At 35.8% G+C, this 21,753-nt stretch overlaps 1 protein-coding gene across 2 annotated transcripts in view; it reads right to left on the minus strand.

Annotated features, from left to right (window-relative positions):
• Window positions 1–3,306: 3,306 nt before the first annotated feature.
• EMB3103 (Pentatricopeptide repeat (PPR) superfamily protein) overlaps window positions 3,307–21,753 on the minus strand; it is a 36,250-nt gene continuing 17,803 nt past the window's right edge. Inside the window, exons 6-11 of one of the 2 annotated variants that reach the window (XR_016170927.1) lie at window positions 15,951–16,050; window positions 14,511–14,830; window positions 10,268–10,444; window positions 9,982–10,110; window positions 3,803–4,204; window positions 3,307–3,701 (exon numbers count right to left, since the gene is read on the minus strand). Coding sequence is in view for 1 of the 2 variants with exons in the window: in XM_089141140.1 (XP_088997266.1) it covers window positions 3,989–4,204; window positions 9,982–10,110; window positions 10,268–10,444; window positions 14,511–14,580; window positions 14,731–14,830; window positions 15,951–16,050 (792 nt within the window). In the remaining variant the exon portion in view is untranslated. Of the gene's footprint in view, window positions 4,205–9,981; window positions 10,111–10,267; window positions 10,445–14,510; window positions 14,831–15,950; window positions 16,051–21,753 lie in introns of both variants that reach the window. The other variant, XM_089141140.1, reaches the window with a different exon arrangement.

A 21,753-nucleotide genomic window follows, 5' to 3' on the forward strand; every position in this document is an offset into this window, starting at 1 on the left:
ATGAGTAGACCATCTGATGACCATTTGAATGCAGTTTTGTGGATCTTAAGATAGTTAAAAAATTATATTCATTATAAAATTTATATGTTGATATTTGTATAGTAATTTGAACGTTGTGGGTTGCATTGAATGCGACTTTGTACCCTTGATTGGTTATTTATTTACTAGTGGTGGTAACTTGGTAAGTTGGAGGTCTATCCTTCAACATGTCGTTGCTCTCTCAACCAAAAAATCTGAATACATTGCTTTATGTAAGGTTGTTAAAGAGGCTCTTTGGTAGAATGACATCCTTGGAGAACTTGGACTTTATGATATTCATTCTATTATATTTTGTAACTATCAAAGTGCAATTTATTTTTCAAATAATAACATGTTTCATAAATGCACTAAGCAGGTTGATATTAGACTACACTTTATTAGAGATGTTATCTCCAAAGGCTTAGTCAAAGTTATAAAAGATTGATGCCTCTATCAATCCAATTGACATAATGACTAAGGTTGTGCCTAATAATAAGTTCAAGATAGCCTTGAACCTATTAAAGGTGTTTGCTGTTTAGTTTTTCATTTTATTTTATTATCTTATAAGTCCTTTGTGTATACAGGTATCCTACACAGTTATAATTAGTGTCAAGTGGAAGAATGTTGGAATTAGATGCTCTTAGCAGGGGTATTCTAGTCTTTTTTTAAACAAAGTTGTATTCATTTGTCATATGTAATTGTTTGTAAGGGTATTTTTGTCATTTTTGGGCCTGTATTAATAGGTCCTCTCTAGCTTTAGGGTTTTTCAATTCTTCATTTTTTGGGTTACAATTGCTCTCTAGAGGTGCTCTGGTTGTAGGATCTTCAACCCTTAATTTATTTCTTGTTTGATGGTGGATTTACCTTCAGTTTAGCATGGGTGGAGTGTAAACAGCTTATGTGACGATCACGTGTTGAATGAGTCACTTAACTACAATAAACCTTCAACGAACCAAGGCTTATATGAAAAAAATCAAACCAAACCTGCATTAAAGCAACGATCTATGGAACTTGAAATTCATGGAGGAGAAACCAACATCTTCATCATCTTCGTCTAATTATATGCTAATCTCTGGAACTTGGATCTGTGAAACTTCGCTATTTTTATTTTATTTTTTTATTTTTTATATTATATATTATTATTATTATTATTATTATTATTATTATTATTATTATTATTATTATTATTATTATTATTATTATTATTATTATTATTATTATTTATATATATATGTGTAATTTTTTTTATTATTATATATTCAGCATGTGCTTTACTCAACTTTCCTCTCTGTGTCTTGGGTTTTTATTTTTTTATTTTTCATGTATTTTCATCCCAAATCTAAGTATGTTGGATCTCTGGTTTCGTGAAATATAATGGTAGAATTTTCAAGTTCACAACAGATTTTTCCTTATCAAATCTAAGATTCTTTAGTAGTTGAATATATTTTAATTACATATTAAAAAAACTTTTTTTTTTAATCTTCATTATTGTTTTTGATTTTCAAAATGTATTGATGGGTGTGTTTTGGTTTTGCGATCCAACTTCACTAGTTTCAGTTGGTTGGGAAAGTACTCCCAGTTGAATCTGATAGAATATCCAAAGAACTACCAAGTGAAACTCTGGGCGAAAAACAATGCTTGTGCGAAATCAATGTTATAAACATTACCTTCACGCTTCTTCCATCGTCTTTCTCTTATTCTTCCATCTAATTGCTAGACCACATCCTTTATGAGAATTTTTTCACTTTGGGATTGAAGGCATCAACTCACTACTGAGGGTCTTGTGTTGCAGTTGAATTCAGGAGGAAAGATGATCTTAGGATTGAAGAGGAAGGGGTTGAGAAGCCTGTAATTTAGATATAGTGGGTTTAAGTATAACCCATCATGCGTGAATTTGATGTACAAGCACAAAGTATGGGTTGGATCCTCGTTGGTGTTTCATGGTTTGTGGTTCAGTCACTGGTTTAACATTTAAGTTGCTAGTTTACTCACTCATGTGCACCATCCAACGGTGACTATTAAATCCTTACAGAGATGGTGTCCATTAAGTGGTTGCACAGATAGGATTAGATCATTATGTTGGGGACCTCATCAGGCTGTGCTGAGGTTGCCCAAGATCCATTCAGATCCAGGTTCAAACCGGTGTACTTGCTGGCTATGGTATAAGAAAAATTAGTAGTACTATATCCATAGGTCCGGACTTCTGGAGCAATGGCAAACACTTGATCCTACAACCCAGTTGGAGTCTTCATAGAAGTCGAATTCCTATTTCTAACAATTAGAGAATCATTTGATAAAACTGTTTGCTTCAAGTGGATTTAGAAACATAAATTAAAATTCATGAAAATTTCTGCTTCAAGAATAATTTTCGTGTAACAATTCAAATCACAAGTAGGACGTAGGCTAAGTTTAAGTGAAAGAATTTTAAAAAGGGGTATTCATGGAATTTGACATTATAAACATAAGAACGTAGCTAAAACCCACTAATATTGTCTCATCTTCCCAACAAAAGTGGAGCTCTCTAATTTTTTGAAATTTGCCTGGAGAGACCCCTTTAGCCCTATTCCATCGGTGAAATATTCGCACTTGCTCCCCACTATTGCTTCTCCCCGGGTGAAAATAATGAATAGAAATATCATTATCAATAATTAACTTTTAGGTAGTAAACAAATTTGTTCAACTAAGGCACACCTTCACCACTACCATGGTGGAAGAATGGAAAAAGGATTTCGACCCCCCATTCCGCCATGTTAAATCATGGCTCCGCCAGCCCCTACTTTCAAAAGCAAGTTTTTTTGAAATAGAAACCCTTGTGGGGGGTTATCAAATGAGTCCTATACGCTTAGAAAATGTTAGGTGAATGAGAATATAAGGCCGGAGTTAATGGTACAACCGCCTAAGAGTCCAATCATAAGGACACGCGATGGTGAATGCAAAGATACTGTCACCAACCCAAAAATACTTTCTCCATGATATTTACTTGTTTTCCTCTTATTTCTCAAACAAAAGAAAATTTTGAAAGAAATATTACATGGAGTCAAAAGTTGTTTTATTGTTTCCCCTCTCCCTCCCTCCCCTAAAAGAGATAGTGAAAATATTATTTATATGTAATTTCAGAGTGGAAATACTGAGGTATTGTCAATTTATCACCAACCCTGTCCAACAGTGAAATGTTAAAGCTACCCATGCATGGCTTACAGATCCTCAAGAGTAAACACAAGTAAATCAATTTAAAAAAAAAAAAAAAACATAAAAAACATAAAAAAACAAACAAACATACCATGTAGATGGATAATAAGATTTTGGAGGCTTGTTAAGCCAAAAATCGTGGTGATCATCTTCCCTCCATAACCAGAAACCTCCCTCTTGGTGTATTACAAATGATTACACAAGAAGCCTGTATTCCCCAAGTACTTATACCTATACATCAACAAGCACTCCATCAAAAAACAGAGCATGGCTTTCTTGATATATACTCTCTTAGCCGGTTCTGGTTTCTTCAAATGAGGTTTTAATATGAGACAATGCCTTTGCATAAGGACTATCGTTGCCACTCAAGATCCATCACAGTTCTTTTACCAAAAAAAAAGGAAAAAAAAGGAAGAAGAAGATCATCCCTCAGAGTTGCAGTCCTTTCACTGATTTTCACTCAGAGCACTTCTTACTTGTTTTTGCTTCTGCAACTGTTGCAAACATCCCCAAATATTCATTGAATTCAAGTAACCATTGAAGCTAAAGACTGATTGAATTTGGAAAATACAATGTGTCATTGAGCAAAGAATACCTGAAGGGAGTGTAAACACTAGAACCTTGACATGACAAACTCTTTTTAATCATGTGTTGATAAATCAGAAATTGCACGACTAAGAAGAACTGGATGCTTCATGGAAGACGCCTAGCTGTGAATAATTTTTATCAGGTGATCCCAAAGATGACTTTAGCCACTAGTGCACACTAAAGCAACCATCATCTACTGAGTTCTTAGTACTTTTGACATCTTGTGTTGTTTTGATAGTATTTCAGCAATGAGGTTTCGTCCGAAGAGATGTGAATTCTTGAGAATTAAATTTCTCGATGTTGAATCCACAACATACCCTTGACCCATCATCCATTGCAGCAACTTCAATAACATTTCCTTCTTTTCAGATTGCTCCATATAACGTGATATAACTATAGAAAACACTTCCTGAAATAATAAGACATAATTAGTCAAAAGTAAAAATTTCTACAGCTAATCCAACTCAGGGTAAAAGCACAAAAACTTCAGGGTAAAGCACAAACTATAATATAATATGAAATACATAAAAAAAAAATCCCATACATAAAAATAGTTGAATATACATTTCTATGAAACATCAATTCTTAAACACAAAAATACTCAACCAACCTAAAGTTTAAACATCAAAATCACCACCACCAACTCAAATTTGAATATGTTATAAATTAAATCTGAATGAGTAATTTAGACATCCTGGTTGTTGACGATTCCTTAATGGGTTTCCAGGTTTGGACCCATTGAGAAACACATCCCAGAGCCATCCCATTTCATTTAATAATCGGTCCCAAAACCAGCACGAGGAACACTTCTGGGTATTAGTGGGATGGTTCCCAGTTTCGGACCAAATTAACATCCTCACATGCAGATTAAGGTTTGTGGGTCTGCATGTTCATGGGGTGGAGTTGTGGACAAGATGGCGCCAATAATTGAAGATCAATTTGATCATTATGAATACATTATTCTTACCTCCAGCCAACTGCAAGAAGAAACCACCTCTAAACAGGAAAATATAGAATTCAACAGATAGTAAACTATGCATACATGTACTGATCATAATTGCAGTAAAACCACATCTTAAGCATATTTTTGCCCTTATTACACAGCTAATGGTGCTCAAAACAACTACTGTGGAGACCCACTTGGTACGATGGCGATGCCAGGAAGATCCATGACAGAAGCTATTTACTTAGGAGGCTCAAGGAAAAGATTACGAGAAAGATTCCACCAAATGGTATTTCCACATCCTAGAACAAATTTATCAGTCCCTAGAGAATAGAGCTGGAAAAAACTAGAGAAAAGAATTGCTTCAACCCAGGCTCTGGGTTAGTCTTCAGGATCCTTCTTTACTTAGAACCAGCTAATAATTGGGCTATCTGTGAGGTTAGGGTTTTAACTATACCTTAGACGGGATGGTTTTGGTGAAGAAAATGGGTAATTTTAGAATAACAAAGATCCCTGGGTGGATTGGGTGTGGATGGAAAAATTATATCTTGGATAGGGAAGGGATTAGGGAAGGGTTAGGGTTTTAACAAATCTAAGTTGGGTGACCGTTTGAAGTGGGTTATGATCTTGGGATACCTAGAGGCACCCTAGGTAGGATGGGACGAGGGGATTAAGAGTTCAAATGGAATGGGATAGGGTTTTAAAAATTTAGGGTAGGGTGGGAGAAGTTAGGGTATTAACATACCCAAATGGGAACCCTGGAGTAAAGGATGAGGGAGAGCAGAAACACTTGTGGGAGCTAGTAATTAGGAAAAAAGGGGATAGAGAAGCTTGCAGTATGGGGGAAAGTGTAGGGAAACTTGCAGCTAGGCTAGGAGGCTTTCTTGGTAGGTTCTTGAATGGTTTCTTGAATGACTTGCAAGAATCTAGAATTTACTTTCTTTATTGATCTTTCTTTCTTCTTTCCTTCCTATTCTTTTCTTCAACTGCTGCCACAAGATCAAGAAAAGAGGAAGGGGCTGCTAAGAATAGGGGGAGGGGGTGGGGTTGTGCTGCTGCAGGGAACAGGAGAGAGGGAGGGACTCATGCGAGGGTTAGGGAAAGGGACTAGGTTAGGTGAGGGGCTGGCATTGTACTCGCTGGGGAATGGACTAGAACACACTTACTAGGCTGCCACAGGCGTTAGAGGTTGAAGGAGATTGAAAAAGACTTGCTAAAAGCTCACACTCTGCCTGGGAATCCCACGATGCCAATTCCTTCAATGCTCTTCAGTTTTATTTATCCAGTCTAAGGTTTACAAGAGGGAGTAGCTCTCTTTTATAGCCAACTACAACAAAGGAAAGACGCTCACACTCAAATTACTTGACTAACAAACTTGGACTCAATTTGAGAATCCAATTTGGATTGAAAATCCTCTAACACGTAACAACTACCAGCTAAATAACAACTTTACTGGCACATGAACAACTAAAAACAGGAGGTATCTTAAGAACCACAAAATTAACAATAAAAATAAATATTACCTAGAAGGAAAATAATTTCCAACTAGGACTCCGACTTGGACTAAGACTCTTCAATTAGTAGTCCATGACATAATCAACTAAAAGAAAAGAAAAGAAAAATAAATCTAGACTCCTAAACACAGAATCTGACTGCACACATGAGACCCCAAGAAAGGGTGTGAAAATGACCAAAATGCCCCTTAGGGCATTGGGCCAGCCCTAGTTGCCACAAGCCTGGGGGCTATTTTGGGCCCAAATTTTGGACCTCCTTGGGCCTGCTGACCCTGTTTACATCATATGTATAGGGATGAAGATAGTGAATCCTAATTACCATCGGGTTCCATGATGCCATCAAAGATCAACTTTATCTTCTACTTATTTGTGCAAATCATGGATGATTTAACCAAAGGCATTCATGATGATTTTTAACACTAATACAGAAATTAAGATTTCAGATCAAGTGGTTTTGGGTCAACTTATTTGTACAGTTTCAGAATGAGGGGCTGTTGCTGGTAAAGTTTGCATGGGAAAGTTTTAGCAAGGTGATGGCAAATGGATTTTCTTCATCCTATATATCAATTTTTGGATGGAAACTCATGCACAGAAAGGTATCATTTGTTTGAAAGAATATGAAGCGGGGTGGGAAAAAAGTAAATTTTTCCACAGAATTCCAAAGCATGGCTTGTTTGGTTTAATGGGGTGAGAAAGTTAACAGACAAGCTTCCTTGATTTAAGGAAACCCAATTTGCTGACATGGCAACCTACTTTTCACATCCCATCTCTTTTTAAAATCCCACTAATTTAGTGGGACTTTGTGGCAACTTCCCACAAAATCCTTTCATTTCTTTTTCTACTTCCCCACCCCACTACATAAAGGTCCCATATATTTATTTTTCCCACCCCTTTTATCTAGCAAACAAATTATGCCAAAGTGCCCACCGATAAGTGATAATGCAATCTCAAAGAAAGGATCCCCATTAGAATCTCAATGCTCTATGAATTAAAAGCTGCTGGAAGCATCTCTCACATATTTGTAGATTTCCCAATAGCTATATAAATATGGAAATCTTTCAATGGAGCCCTACAAACTCCAGAGGCCACATTTTGACTCTTTTTTCTGTTGGAATTCTGGATTAGTAAGGCGTCGTATGTTCCAGTAAGAGATGTCTGGCTAGCTGGTTGTATTTTTGTTCCAATGCACACCCGGTTTGAAAGAAATGTAAGGAGGTTCAATGGGAAGGGTAGAAGTTATCAGGTGATTAAGGAGAACAATAATGCCTCGTGAACAGAAGTCAGTTGGTGATTAATTGTTTTCTCCTAGGTTGAGCATTTCTTTACCTCCACTGTCGGTGGATGGAAAATTAAAATAATGTGACAGTTTCCTGAGTTGGGTTGGATTAAGCTCAACGTCAATGGATGTTTGCTGCAAAATCATTCGGGAGTGGATGCAATTTTAGTGAATTCCGATGGTGGATCAACGTGTGGTTCTTGCACGTATTTGGCGACCTCTGCCAAATTACTTTTTGGAATTTCAAGCCTTTATTATTAGGATGAAGGCTTCACTCATCTGAACAGAGTAAGATTCAAATCCAGTTAAAACAAGCATGAAGAATCAATCTATCCCATGGATTATATTATGGCATTGGAAATATCTTATGCCACAGCTCTCATCAATTTCATGGAAGGTGACCTACCATAAATATGTCAGCGGAAGTTGCAGACTTAACTTCCAAGAGATGTGCAGCCCCTTAAGAAATTCTGATTTTTGGGAAATCCTTCATTTACTAGCTCAGATATTGCCTGAAGTGCTTAGAAGGTCAAGACTCTGATTCATAAGACATTTGTGGAAGTGAAATATTTTCAGCTAGCCATATTGGAAGAGCTTATGGCTTGGTTTTCATTTTTCGGCCATCTTCAATGCCCTACAAATGAAACATCTCCAGACATCTAGCTTCAAAGAGATTCCCTAGCCACCTTCTAATGTAATGTTCTGGTTACATTTCAGCATTTCATCTTGAGGGTCTGCTGACAATGCCGAAGGTGAATCTTTAGAAGATTTTTGCTTTAGCCTCTATTGATGGCATCATGACAATGTTATAAGGAGAAGTCCCAAGAAAGCCGTTGCTCCCCCCCCCCCCCCTCTTTTTTCTCTAAACGAAATCTGGGTATGCCTAAAGGCCCTAGACTAGTAGACTACTAGACTATAACCCCATACCTCATTTTTAATGCTTTAACAGACTTCTTTCTGAACATTTGCCAGAAAAAAAATCAGTACACTTGTTGCTGATGTTATCATTTTAGTGGAAAAGGACCAATCCAAGGATTAACGCCAAGTTAGATGAGAGAACGGAATCCAAAGTTTTAAGATATATGGGTTGAAGGTGGGATCATGTAATGAAGTTGAAATTGGTTCAGTGGAAATTTGGCTAAGTGATTATTTTAGGTATCTAGGAGAAGGTAAAACAATCACAGAAAATTTAAGTTGGAAGGAGAAAGAAAAGAAGAGCATTTGGAATGGACAACCACAGAACTGGTTATTATGTATGGGGAAGAACGTTGGGCACTTAAGAAGCATCAAACACAAATTAAATGTCATGGAGATTAGAATGTTGAGTTGGATGAGTGAAAAACTAGGAAGGATAAAGTAAACAATCATCATATTGGAGCTGATCTGGGAGTAGCTTTGGTACTTGATAAGCTACGGAAAAATAATTTGAGGTGGCACGGCCAGGATCAAAGGAGGCCTCTGGATGCTCCAGTTTAGATGAGTGATTTAACTAGCCAGAGACATATCTAAAATGAACCTAGGGTAAGTGATGAGGACAGCAATGCACAGCTTAGGCCTTTTATCAAGTAGTATGAAAAACATCCTGCTGCCAACTACATTTTGTTGGGATAAGGCCGAGTTGTTGTACTTGTATGGAGCTGAAAGTTTGGATGATAGAGAAACAAAATGTCTGGTCGGGATAAGGATGTTGAGATGCTTCATAAAGCTAGATAAAAAAAATAAAAAATAAAAAGCAAAACAGGATTTATGAAGGCAACCCCATTTAGTTGGGATAAGGGTTTGCTGAGTCAAACATTATTACCGTCATCTTCACTTTGCCAGGTTGACATAGAGATTTCCTTAAATTAGTGTTGGTTCTACAACTGGGAAACTTACCATCAGTGAAAAGGTTGACCAACGATAATTATACAAAGAAAAGGAAGTGGTTGACCTATGAAAAATCAATAAAAAAAGAAAGTAACGTGTTTAGATGTTCAAGATAACACGAGGACATACAAAAAGGATAAGCAAAGGGAACATGGAAAACAATGGATATGCTTGACCTGCAGTGGACCCCCTTTTTTACCTCAATGAAGCAGAACAATATGAACATTAAACTCAACAGTAAAATGCTAAAACACAACTTTGTGTGCTGATTATTATTATTAATATTTTAAATTGGCACAAGGATTTGTCTGAACGTTTTTCTTCCAATAGACTAGTCAAAAACTCCAAAGTGTAACCACATTGTTACAAGATCATGTGCTATACTGGCTATATTTGATTTCTTTTTTTCCTTTATTTTTTCAGTTTGGTGGGTGGGCAAGTGAGGAGTTGGGAAATAACTAAAACCTTGACTGTTGTGCTAGATGAACTTCATGGTGTCAAAATGAAGCAAGAAGATGAGATCCGGATACACAGTCAACTAACAAACAAAAAAATAAAAAAGATACAAACAATCTTTTCTTTCTTACCAGGTCAATCTTGTGCCCAGAGCTGTGAACAGCTTTCAGAACATCATTTATCATGTTTATATTGCCTTCTTTGGCAAAAGCAGCGGCAAATTTCTTTAAACTGTTCCTAGGTATCACCTCTGCATTGTCCTGACCACATGAAATTGTGAAAATTTGTCACACACAAGAACATACTGAAAAAGTTACAGAAAAAAGAAAAAGAAAAAAATTTAATTATTCCCATAAACAGACTAGAAGCGTCTTAACTTCTTGCCCCCCATCTCAAATTAAGTACGATATGGTATACCTTAGCCACCACATAGGCTTCTTTAAGAAGTCCTCCTGCCACCAAGATATTAAGAATCTTCCCATGAAGGGCCTTACACATTGTTCTCTTGCTATATCTCAACATATTGTAAACTGAAAATGCGTCAGATGATGCACCAACTTTACCCAGTTGCAACATCAAGTATGAACAGAGTTCCTGTGAATAATAAAATGTTAGAGAGCTTTGAGCTAGGTCCTTCGAATTTTATTTAACACATGTCATTATTATTTTGTTTCTTTCTTTATCTAGAAAGCATATTAAGAAGGGGGAAAAAAACATGTATGGCCTGCATTAGATACGGGAAGATGGGCATAAATTTCCATCAGAAATAACCAAACACCACTAACTTCCCTCCTCCTCTGCCCCCCCCCCCAAAAAAAAAATTATAAATAAAATAAAATAAAACAAAGTCGACAGGGAAAACCACTTGTGCATGAATCCCTTCTGCTATTAAGAACACAGATTCTAAATTAAGGTAAGTCATGCATATTTCTATGGAAATGGGTAACTACTACACAGGTGTTTATAAGGTAAGGTACTGGAAATAAATTAAGGTAATGCATATTTCTATGTAGTAGAATGAGGTCAGAAGATTTTAAACCCAACCCATTGATGCACCACAAATGCCTCCTCAGAATTAACATTTTGAATAACAGGAAATCAGCTTCAACTATTCGAATTACAACATAGAGTGTAGAAGCAACACCTGACCAGTGTGGTTGTGGCTGTGTTTTGTGTTGGTTGAAGATACGTTGACATATTCATGGGATATGCATCTCCCAAAAGAAAGCAAAGGAAGAAAAAAAAAATGAACAGAGCAACATACCCAACTTAATTTTTTAAGTATTTTGATATATATAGAAAGGAAAGGCAATTCAACAGAAATGTTCAAACCTAGGCATGAATGTTTTGCTTCCCTTAGGCATGCTCACGCCTTTTTTTGGCAAAAAGGCACCCGACATAAAACTGATGGCTGATGCTTTTTCCAAACATTCAGATTGGTTTTTGTGCACAGCCTGTGTACCCTGTAATGCACTGGATCATTCATGAAAGAAAGGGAAAAAGGGAGAAGAAAAGAGCAGAAGCCAAATGCCCTCACTCCATTGTTTTTGCAGAACTTGGTAAACCTAACTTCCGCTGAAACAAAGTGAGGAGAAGCAGAGAGCCAGAGAGGGAGAAGAAAGGAGAGGGTCAGCAACAGTCGCTCTCTAGGCTCAGCATTGAAAGAGAATCCATCCAGCACCGGAGCCCTCGACACACAAAACCCTAGCACACTCTCGTTCGCTCTCCAGTTTTTGTGCACCCCATCACCAAGGGTGAATTAGGTAAGACTTATAATGCTTTGTTAGAAGAGACTTTGATATTCGTTTTGCCTCCATATGATATAAGATCTGTCGAGCTCAACACACAAGAAACAATACAAAGGACAATAATGAAATTCTATTCTCACAGTTTTACTTTATGAAAAATAGGAGGGTCTTCAACATGTTACAGTTGAAAACCAAATGAGATATCATCGTTATGCATGTTCAAGCTAATTTTGATGCTCCCTCTGCTGTGTAAGACACACCTCATTCCCATATTTACTGGCCCATATTTTTCATCTGTCTCAAAAATTACAACATGATTATAATAAACTCACTACTTTACTCCCATGTATTGATAACAGATTCATTACCTTCCTTCAAAGGGATAGGCATAGAAGGATGGAGGGAGTATTATATTATTAAGATGGAAAGTGGAAGTTATTCAGCGCATCTGGGACCATGTTTGTAGGCCTTGACCCAAGTGGTGATTTTGCAATGTAACCTACTGCTTACTTGACACTTGAAAACAAAATACAAGTATCCTGTTTGGGGCTCCAAATACACAACTTCATTTGTTAGACAAGAAAGATTTTTTCTTTTATTTAAAAAAGTAGAAGAGGTTCAAAACCAGAAACTTACAAAACCCACAACCGGAAACCACAAATAACAGCTTTACAAGTATACAGAAAGAGGAAAATGAGAAACAGACTTGACGACGTTATTAAGGCAGTGCAAAACACTGTTCATAATTAAATGTCAACCATCTCACACCTTGCTTGGCCAACAGGCAGTCATTAGCTGTCCTTGGTTTACAGTGAAAACAAAATTTCACCAACACATCAACAAGTTTAGTATTTATTATGAAATGGGAAAATCTCTAAGACTTTTCATTAGAGGTCAGGAAAATGATGATAGTTGCCACAGCTCCTCTGCCCATGGAAGTTGGAACTATACCTCAAAGTCAAGCCCCATTCAGATTGATAGCATTTTATCTCTGAAACAAAATCAACAAATTTCCATTGCCAATAGAACCTGAATACATGCTCCATTACAGTATTTGAATATGCTGCCATGTCCAGATGGACTCACTCCCCCCTAAGGCCGATCCATCAGAACTCAATTTTACTAGTATTTGACTATCCAGTTTGTGAAAAGAAACCACAATTGTGTAAATTTTTAAGATAGAGGCATAAAGAAAAAAGAAATTTCCTCATCTTTACTAAAACAATACTGCTAGAACATCTTTAGCGATTGGTTAAGTCTATGCCCAAGGAACTAGCCTCACCCTTATATTCTTAATGATCCACAGATCTGCTAAGAATGCATCCAAGAAATAGACAAAGTGTTTTGTCCTCCCACAGTGACCAAAACGGTGTCTAATAAGGGTGGCCATCAAACAAACTCTACCATTCCTCCATGAAGAGGCCCACACCAAAACAACTGCCACACCATGTCTTTGGGAAATATCAAATCCAATTGAAACTCAGCCAGGAATTGACCTGTTACAACCACATAATCCAAAGCCTCAAGCTATCTATTAAGGGTTACAACAAAATTTATTAACACCCGCATAAGAAGTACAGGGCCCAGAAACTCACATGGCTCTACAAGGCACCAAAGGCACAACATGTGACACCAACACTTCACACTTACCAGGGATCACTACTTAATCAATACTGTTCCTTCTCACTGTAATAAAATTTATAAATTCCATGTACTTTATAGTGTTGCTGAAAATAGGCTCAATAAAACAACAACAACAACAACAACAAGAAGCCCTATCTTAACTAAATCGGATCGGCTACATGGATCCTTGCCTTCCAATCACCTCTATTTGAGGCCATACTAGATACAAGGCCTATACCATGCATATCCTTTCTCACCACTTCTTCTAAGGTATTTTTAGGTCTGCCCCAAGCTCTTTTAGTTCCTACAATCTAGATTAAATTATTCCTCAATACAGCAGCTTTTGAAGGCCTCTATTGAATGTGGCTATGCCACCTCAAACAACTTTGTCGTAGCTTATCATTTATTGAAGCTACACCAAAACTAGCTCCAATATTAGCATTCCTTAAGTTATCCTTTCTCGTTTTGCTAATCATCCATCCTAGCACCCTCATTTTTGCTACACTGAGTTTATCTACAAAGTGCTTCTTAACAACCCAACATTCTGCACTATACATCATAGCTGTACTTGTGGTGGTCCTATATAATTTTTCTTTGAGCTTGAAATGATTACGTCAAACACATGAAACCCCAAAAATATCTATTCGTCCACCCTATTTTAATTCTCCGGAAAACATCATTTTCGATGTCACCTTCTTTATTTATGATTGAGCCAAGGTACCTCAAAATAATCACTTTGTGAAATCCTCCTCCTCATCAACTTTCACCAGTTCATTGTCCATCCAATCACAACAAATAGCATGCACTGGATATTCCATCTTCAATCTACTTAGTTTAAAACCAATTGTAATTGGGAATTCACCATTCAGGCCACCGGTCACTAAACCATCATACATATCCTTCACCATGTCCACATATTTACTTGAAACACATCTCCTCTCTAATACTTGCCAAATTTACTTTCTTGGGACTCTATCATAGGCTCTCAATAAAAACCACATATGAAGATCTTTCTTATGCTCTCTATTCTTTTCCGAAAGTCTCCTAATAAGGTATAGCTTCCATTGTAGATCTTTCTAGCATCAAACTAAATTGGGTTGCAACAATACATGCACAGAAAATTTTGATGATAGACAGTCTTGCTTCCTTTGGAAAAATTTCCCTTCTCAGTCCTAAAGCAATACATTCTACCATTCTTTTAAATCATTTCACCAAGAATAAATCATACATTTCCTACAGCTAGTCTGTTACTGACAAATTAATAACTAAATAAAAAAATGAATGCTTACCTCATCTGGTTGAGTACCCTTATTGTGCATATCTTCCATCATCCGATATGCCAGGTGATATAACTTCTCCCTACAGAAGTATTTAATTAAAATATAGAAGGTATTTGAATCAGGAGATATTGTTAATTCATCCATTTTCCTTAACATATCCATGACACTCTGCATTTCCCCTGTTCTGCAGTAGGCACGAAGCAATGTATTTAGCATAACCAAGTCATACTTGCTATATCTGGATTCATACTCTCTGGCTAGCTGTTTAGCTTCTTCCAAAAGTTTACTACGACAAAATGCTGAAATCATGATACTATATGAATAGCCATCTGCATATATAAAATATAAATAAAATAGCATTAACAAAGCGGCATGCCAGCTGAACTTGTACATGATATAAATGAAAACTCAAATAGTGAAATCATGCAAAATCCTCAACAAATTTGCAGTTATGAGTCTTATGACAAAGATAAAACTTAAAAGTACCTAAGATGAAATAAGAACATGGCAAAATCACCCCAAAAATAATACCACCATCTCTGATATTAACTATGTAAGCAGGTGATATGTAATAAAAGCAATGGCCTACAGTCCCTAAGAAAATGATTCTGAAGACAATGCAGTCTATAAAATCCAGGACACTATTCCATGCATGCACCCAGAAGAAAACAACTCAACTCAATTCGAAAAATACATCCCCAAGCTACACCTGGATATGCAGATGTGTTTTGTCATTGCCACCTGTTCTTCCATTACACCATCAATGGTCACGTCAAAACTGAACCCAAAATAAGCTTCATCCAATGCATTATCACAACATGATTAAGACTCACTACTAGTAGATAACAAACCGGGACTTCCCAATGATGACTGCACTAAATCATGGATACAGCTATAGTAAATCTTTAGTCAAACAAAACTTTTTTACGTACTTATGATTTGTGAAGTGTGTCATGTGAGAATAAGAAATGAAGTTCAAGGCCTAATAGTAGGCTGCACATACGCATTGTCGTGCACCAGTGATCAATCGGAATAATGACTGAGATGAAAAAGTAGAAAACCTAAGTTATTTTTTTGGGTGAATAATGAATTTATTAAACTAGAACCTACAGTTCTGAAAGCAGGAACTCTAAGGAACACACAATCCAGATTCCAGATGAATAACCAAGTCTCCTGATAGGCCCCAACCCTTACAATTTAGAATCCTCGCCTTTCTTTACACTCTGTCTCTTTGATTTGATAAAGAAACCTCTCTCCATAAGCCCAAACAACCCCTCTATCTCAAAAGAGATTCTTTCCTAGGTCTGATTGAAGGTTCTTGATTTTCCCATTATGTATGTTATTGACATTAGTCAAAAGATTTTATTTTTTGGATGAATTAGTCAAAAGATATTCAACTGAGCTCCACACCATATTTTTTGAGAAAATACAAACCTAATGAAGGCTTACCAGATTTCACATCTTTCTCCTTCATTGCATCAAAAATTGATTTAGCTTCAGGTATGTGCCCCGCCTTCCCCAGACCATCCATTAACAAACAGTATGGCATCTACACAATAAATCGTATTCTTTAAAAAGAGGTGATTAAAAAGAGGATTGACAAAGATTACATAACAATCTAAAAAAAGTAAGACAATCAAGAATATTAGCACCAGGGAAAATAAAAGCAAGAAGTAAACCCACATGTGTGTGTGGAATGTTTATTTATCCGTAACTCATAACTTCATTGGATTTGGAAAATTAATATTTGATCATTGTCTGATCCTGAAGATGAAATTTTGGCACTTGGCTTCAACCTTACAACACCTAATCAGCATGCATATTAGGTAGAAAAACCCTGATTCAAGAAACAGAACCTTAATTGAAAGTTTGAAACAAATGAACTACATTTAAGATCCACCAAGTGTATTGAAATCAGATACCTTGGAAAACTGAAAAGGACTAGAAACCTTCAGACAGACTTTTAGCAGGAAAAAAGGTGGCAAGAAAAATGGTGCAACTTAAGAAATGGAAAGGGATATATTGATGCAAAATTAATTTTAGGAAGGTGAGATGTTCTAGGTTAAACAAAAGGAAAACACCATTCCCATAGAGAGCTTGTGGTGGGATGATTACGTTCAAGCAACCATTAAGAATAGGAAAGCTAGCTTTAAGACATGGCAAAAGACTAAGGATGTAAAGGACCTATAAAGATACAAGTTGGCTAAAATGAAGCTGAGAAAATTCTCAAAAAAATAAGTGAGAAGAAATACAACAACAACAACAATAAGCCTTGTCCCAACTAAATGGGGTCAGCTACATGGATTCTTGCCTTCCAATTAGTTCTGTTTGAGGCAATGCCAGATACAAGGCCTAAGCTATGCATATCCTTTCTCACCACTTCTCTGAAGGTCATCTTAGGTCTACCCCTAACTCTTCTAGTTCCTTCAATCTAAATTATATCACTTCTCCATATAGGGGCATTTATAAGTCTCCATTGAACGTGATCGTGCCACTTCAAATGACTTTCTTGAAGCTTATCACTTATAGGAGCAACTCCCAGACCAACTTTAATATGATCATTCCTTATCTTAACCTTCCTAGTTTTGTCACTCATCCTTCTTAACATCTTCATTTCTGTTATACTGAGTTTATCTATATGATTCTTTTTAACAACCCAACACTCTGCACCGTACATCATAGTTGGTCGAACGACTATCCTATAGAATTTTCCTTTAAGCTTTAATGGAATACGTCGACCACACAAGGCCCTGGACGCACCTCTCCACTTCATCCACCCTATTTTAATTCTTGGGGAAACATCATCCTCTATATCACCTATTTTATTCATGATTGAACCTAGGTACCTAAAAGAATCACTCTGAGGAATCATCGTCAAGTTCCACCACCTCATCGTCTGTCCGATCATGACCAAAGTTACAAACTAGATATTCGATCTTCGTTCTACTTAATTTAAAGCCTCTTGATTTCAAAGTTTCTCTCCATGATTCTAACTTAGTATTAATCCCCACTTGAGTCTCATCTATCAAACACAATATCATCAGCAAAAAGCATACACTAAAGGACCTCATCTTGAATGTCTTGGTTAATTCATCCATTACAAATGCAAATAAATATAGGCTTAAAGTTTATTCTTGATGTAGCCCAACTATAATTGGGATTCATTACTTTGTCCCCCACTATTCTTACACTTGTCAGTTGTCACTGATTCTAGAGAAAAGTGAGAAGAAATATGAAGATTTATATAATAAGCCAAGTACAAAGGGGAAAAGGTTATTTATAAGATAGCTAAAATAAGGGACAAGAAGAGTAAGGATTTTGACCATGTTAGATGTATTAAAGTGACTATGGTAAAGTAAAAAGACGTGATGAGGACATTAAGAAGAGATGGAAAGCTTCATTTCTTTAGCCTACTAAATGAACATAATTCAAGTATTTGTGTCTTGGAAGATTACATTATCCATCACGATAGCAATTTTTTAACATATATTACAGAAAACTACAATTTTCGAAATAAAATAACCTTACAAAGGATGAAAATAGGCAAGGCACAAGGTCAAAATAAAATCCCAATAATTTTATGGAAGAGCTTAGGAACCTATATGCTACCAACCAAGTTGTTTAATAAAACTATGAGCACAAGGAAAATGTTAGGTGAATGATAGAGAAGCATCATGGTTCCAATTAACAAAGATAAAGGGGATACCCAAAGATGTAATACCATACAAACATAAATGGGAGAGAGTTATTAGAACTCCTTTAAGACAAGAAACCACTATTATGATTGGTTTTATGCTAGGAAGATTTACAACAAAAGCTACTTAGGCTACTAGGGGACTAATGGAAAGGTATTGAAAGTGTAGGAAATATTTTCAAATGGTCTTTATTGACCAAGAAAAACCTATCTAGAGTCCCTAGAGAGCAACTTTGGCAAGTACTATAGAAGAGAATGTTTCAAGTAAATTTATGGACATAGTTAAGGATATGCAAATGTAATAATGTGAGGAATTCATGATTACGTGCACATCAAGGATCCACTTTAAGCCCATATTTATTTACACTTGTAATCGATTGATTTAACCAAAGACACTCAAGGGGAAGGTCATTGGTATATGCTTTTTGCGGATGATATTGTTTTCGTAAGTGAGACACAAGTAGGGATTCATACCAAATAAGAGCTAAGAAGAGCAATTCTAGAATCAAAATGAATAGGATGATTTATACCACCCCTATGATTTCAATTTCATTTTTTTTTATTTTATTGTAAAAAATTTAAATCCTTTCTTGGATTTATCAAAAAAGTTTACTATTCAAACTAATTATTTTTTAAAGAATCTGATAAATTATAAATCAATAGTCAACCTCCTATTTTCTTTCTTTTTTTTTAATAATTTTTTAAGGATCTTCTAATATATTTTCATTCAAAGTTTTGTATATTAATTTTTTGGGATAATTACTATTGCCCCCCTGTACTTTGATTTTATTACTACTGTATCCCTTGTACTTTTCAAAATTACTAATCCAACTTTTAACTTTGTCTACAATTACTATTGCCCCCCTACCGTTAAGTTCCGTTAGTTTACTGATGATGTGGCATATTTATATTTTCTCAAAAACCCCAAAAACCCTTATATTTGTCTCTTTACTTATTCACCATTTTGTCAAGTTCCAGTAGTACCTTTAATTAACTGTGGAGAAAAAGTAACTATAATCCATTTTATTCTCAAAAAAAAACCACCAAATAAAGAAATAATGATTGAATAAAACTCAAATAGAAACCAAAGAGGAAGGAAAATCGAATTCAACTCAAATTGGAAACTGAATATCACCTAAAATATTTTCAAAATAAATGAAGTTTAGTGAAGATGGGAAACCAAATTGGATTTGGATTTTGCTCATTTCTTTAATTCAAAATAAATGAAGTTTAGTGAAGGTGGGAAACCAAATCAGATTTGGATTTTGCCCATTTCCTTAATTCAAAATAAATGAAGCTTAGTGAAGGCGGGAAACCAAATCGGATTTGGATTTTGCCCATTTCTTTAATTCAAAATAAATGAGATTAGTGAAGGTGGGAAACAATATCAGATTTGGATTTTGCCCATTTCATTAATTCAAAATAAATGAAGTTTAGGGTGAAATTGACATTTAATTTGGTTTTGCCCATTTGCATCGTCTTTTGATTTTTTAATTTTAATGAAGGGCAAATTAGACATTACATATTCAAACTTAACGGCTACTTAACACTATTATAAGGAAGGGGGGCAATAGTAATTTTGTAAAGAACAGGATTTTATTAGTAATAAAATCAAACTACAGGAGGGCAACAGTAATAATCCCTAATTTTTTTTACCATAAATACTATTTCATGTTCCATCTCCCTCTTTACAGAATCTCTATATATTTGTAATCAAGTAATTGCTTTCTTAATTCATGTAATTTATTACTTGATAAAGTAAGATGAAAGCTTGATCAGCTTGTGAGTGGTGGAGAACTATTGAGCTAAGCTATAATGTCAAAGCACTTACTAAAATGGCAAAGCCTATGTCAAAAAAGTTACCAAGGATATTTGGAGGTCAACAACAAAGTGGAGAAAAATTAGACGTAAAAGGTTTACTTAATTTTGAAATGTGTTGAACACTTGCATTTTTTTTTCAATATCAGACTTTATTTGAATGTATAGTTTTAAGTAGATTTATTTGTTCCATTATTCTCATATTTTTAGGGGGTTATCTTTTTGGCTTGTTAAGCCAAACTTTGTTACTAAAAAATGTATTCCTATAATCTCCATGTGTTATTTTGTTGTCATAGAATTTAGATAGAGTTTGTTTTTGAGGTGCAAGCCTTGCAGCCTTAAAAGTTCTCCAACTTATTTCAAGTCAACAATTTCAAATAAACTTCTTTTTATCTATTAAATATATATAAATAGCTATAATTAAACTACACCTTTTAACCAAAAAAGAAAGAAAAAAATTCCCATTCAAACACCTTTTTTATGGCTACGTGATTTGCACAAAGAGCTACATGCATATGCACGTGCCTTTATATTATATTATATTATATTTTATATATATATATATATATATATTCAATTAATGGGCCTACTTTATGGATTTACGGACCCAATCAGTTTTCTTACATAGGGCCCACTCTGGAATGTGAATATTAATATCTTCAAATTCTAAAAATTATGCTGATCATTTTCTTGTTTTCAATTCAGTCTAATTCCATCGTTGTGAGACCCACAAGCGATGTCGGATCTCGACCAAAATACTAATTGGAATCAAGTTCCATTTAAGCTATCATCTAATTACACTTGAACCATTTGGTTAAATCATCAAACAAACAATCTTGACACACGGTCCAACCACCATGATCCTTCAATAATCTTGAGAATTGAAACATTCCAATACAATGATAAAATAATAACATAAAAATATGTGGGGCATAATAGCAATCCTCCCATGGCCTTTTGGAATTTTTCCCCTCTTGTCCTTTAAACATCCTTATGATTTGTTTTGGGTGGTGAGATTTGCCTAGTAACCAATTTATTTTTGAGTTTCTGTAATGTTGGAGTGCGAATACTATGACAGAGAATGTCATACAAAAGATAAATGTTGGAAGTTGCATGGACGACCAACAAATTCCCATGGAGGAGGTAAGAATGGAAATAGGGGCAACAATCAAGTATCTACGAACCAAGCTGGTTCTAACACCCCAAATACTCCAGCACCTCTTTTCTCAGCCGAGCTCTAGTACCTTCGCAAGTTGATGTCTAGACTTGACGTATCTTCTCCAACACTGACTTCCAATAAGAGTGTAGCTTCTATCGCCATTCCCTCTGCTAATCCACAATCATCCACAAGTATTTTTGGTTGTCACAGTGTCAATTCGAGTTATCCCTCCTGGATAATTAACTCTGGGCAACCGACCAGATGACTAGTTCTCTTCTTTGTTTCATACTTATTCCTCTATTCCTTTGACTCAGATTGTTGAAACAGCTGATGGGTCAGTTTCTCCTATTTCTAGGCAACGATTCATTATATGTTCATCACTTACCCTATATTTTGTTTTGCATGTTCCTAAGTTTTCGGCTAACCTTTTATCCATTAGTAGCCTTACTCCTTATATGAACTGCAAAACAACCTTTTTACCCTTCTCACTGTGTGTTGTAACACCTAGAAATGAGGCGGACAATTGGTAGTGGTAGACAAAAAGGGGGCTCTACTAACTAAAGGGGTCTCCATCAACTCTT

Source organism: Hakea prostrata, unplaced genomic scaffold (assembly GCF_041222555.1).
Source record: "Hakea prostrata isolate BN-2017 unplaced genomic scaffold, UWA_Hpros_2 contig_4, whole genome shotgun sequence".
NCBI classification, from domain to species: domain Eukaryota; kingdom Viridiplantae; phylum Streptophyta; class Magnoliopsida; order Proteales; family Proteaceae; genus Hakea; species Hakea prostrata.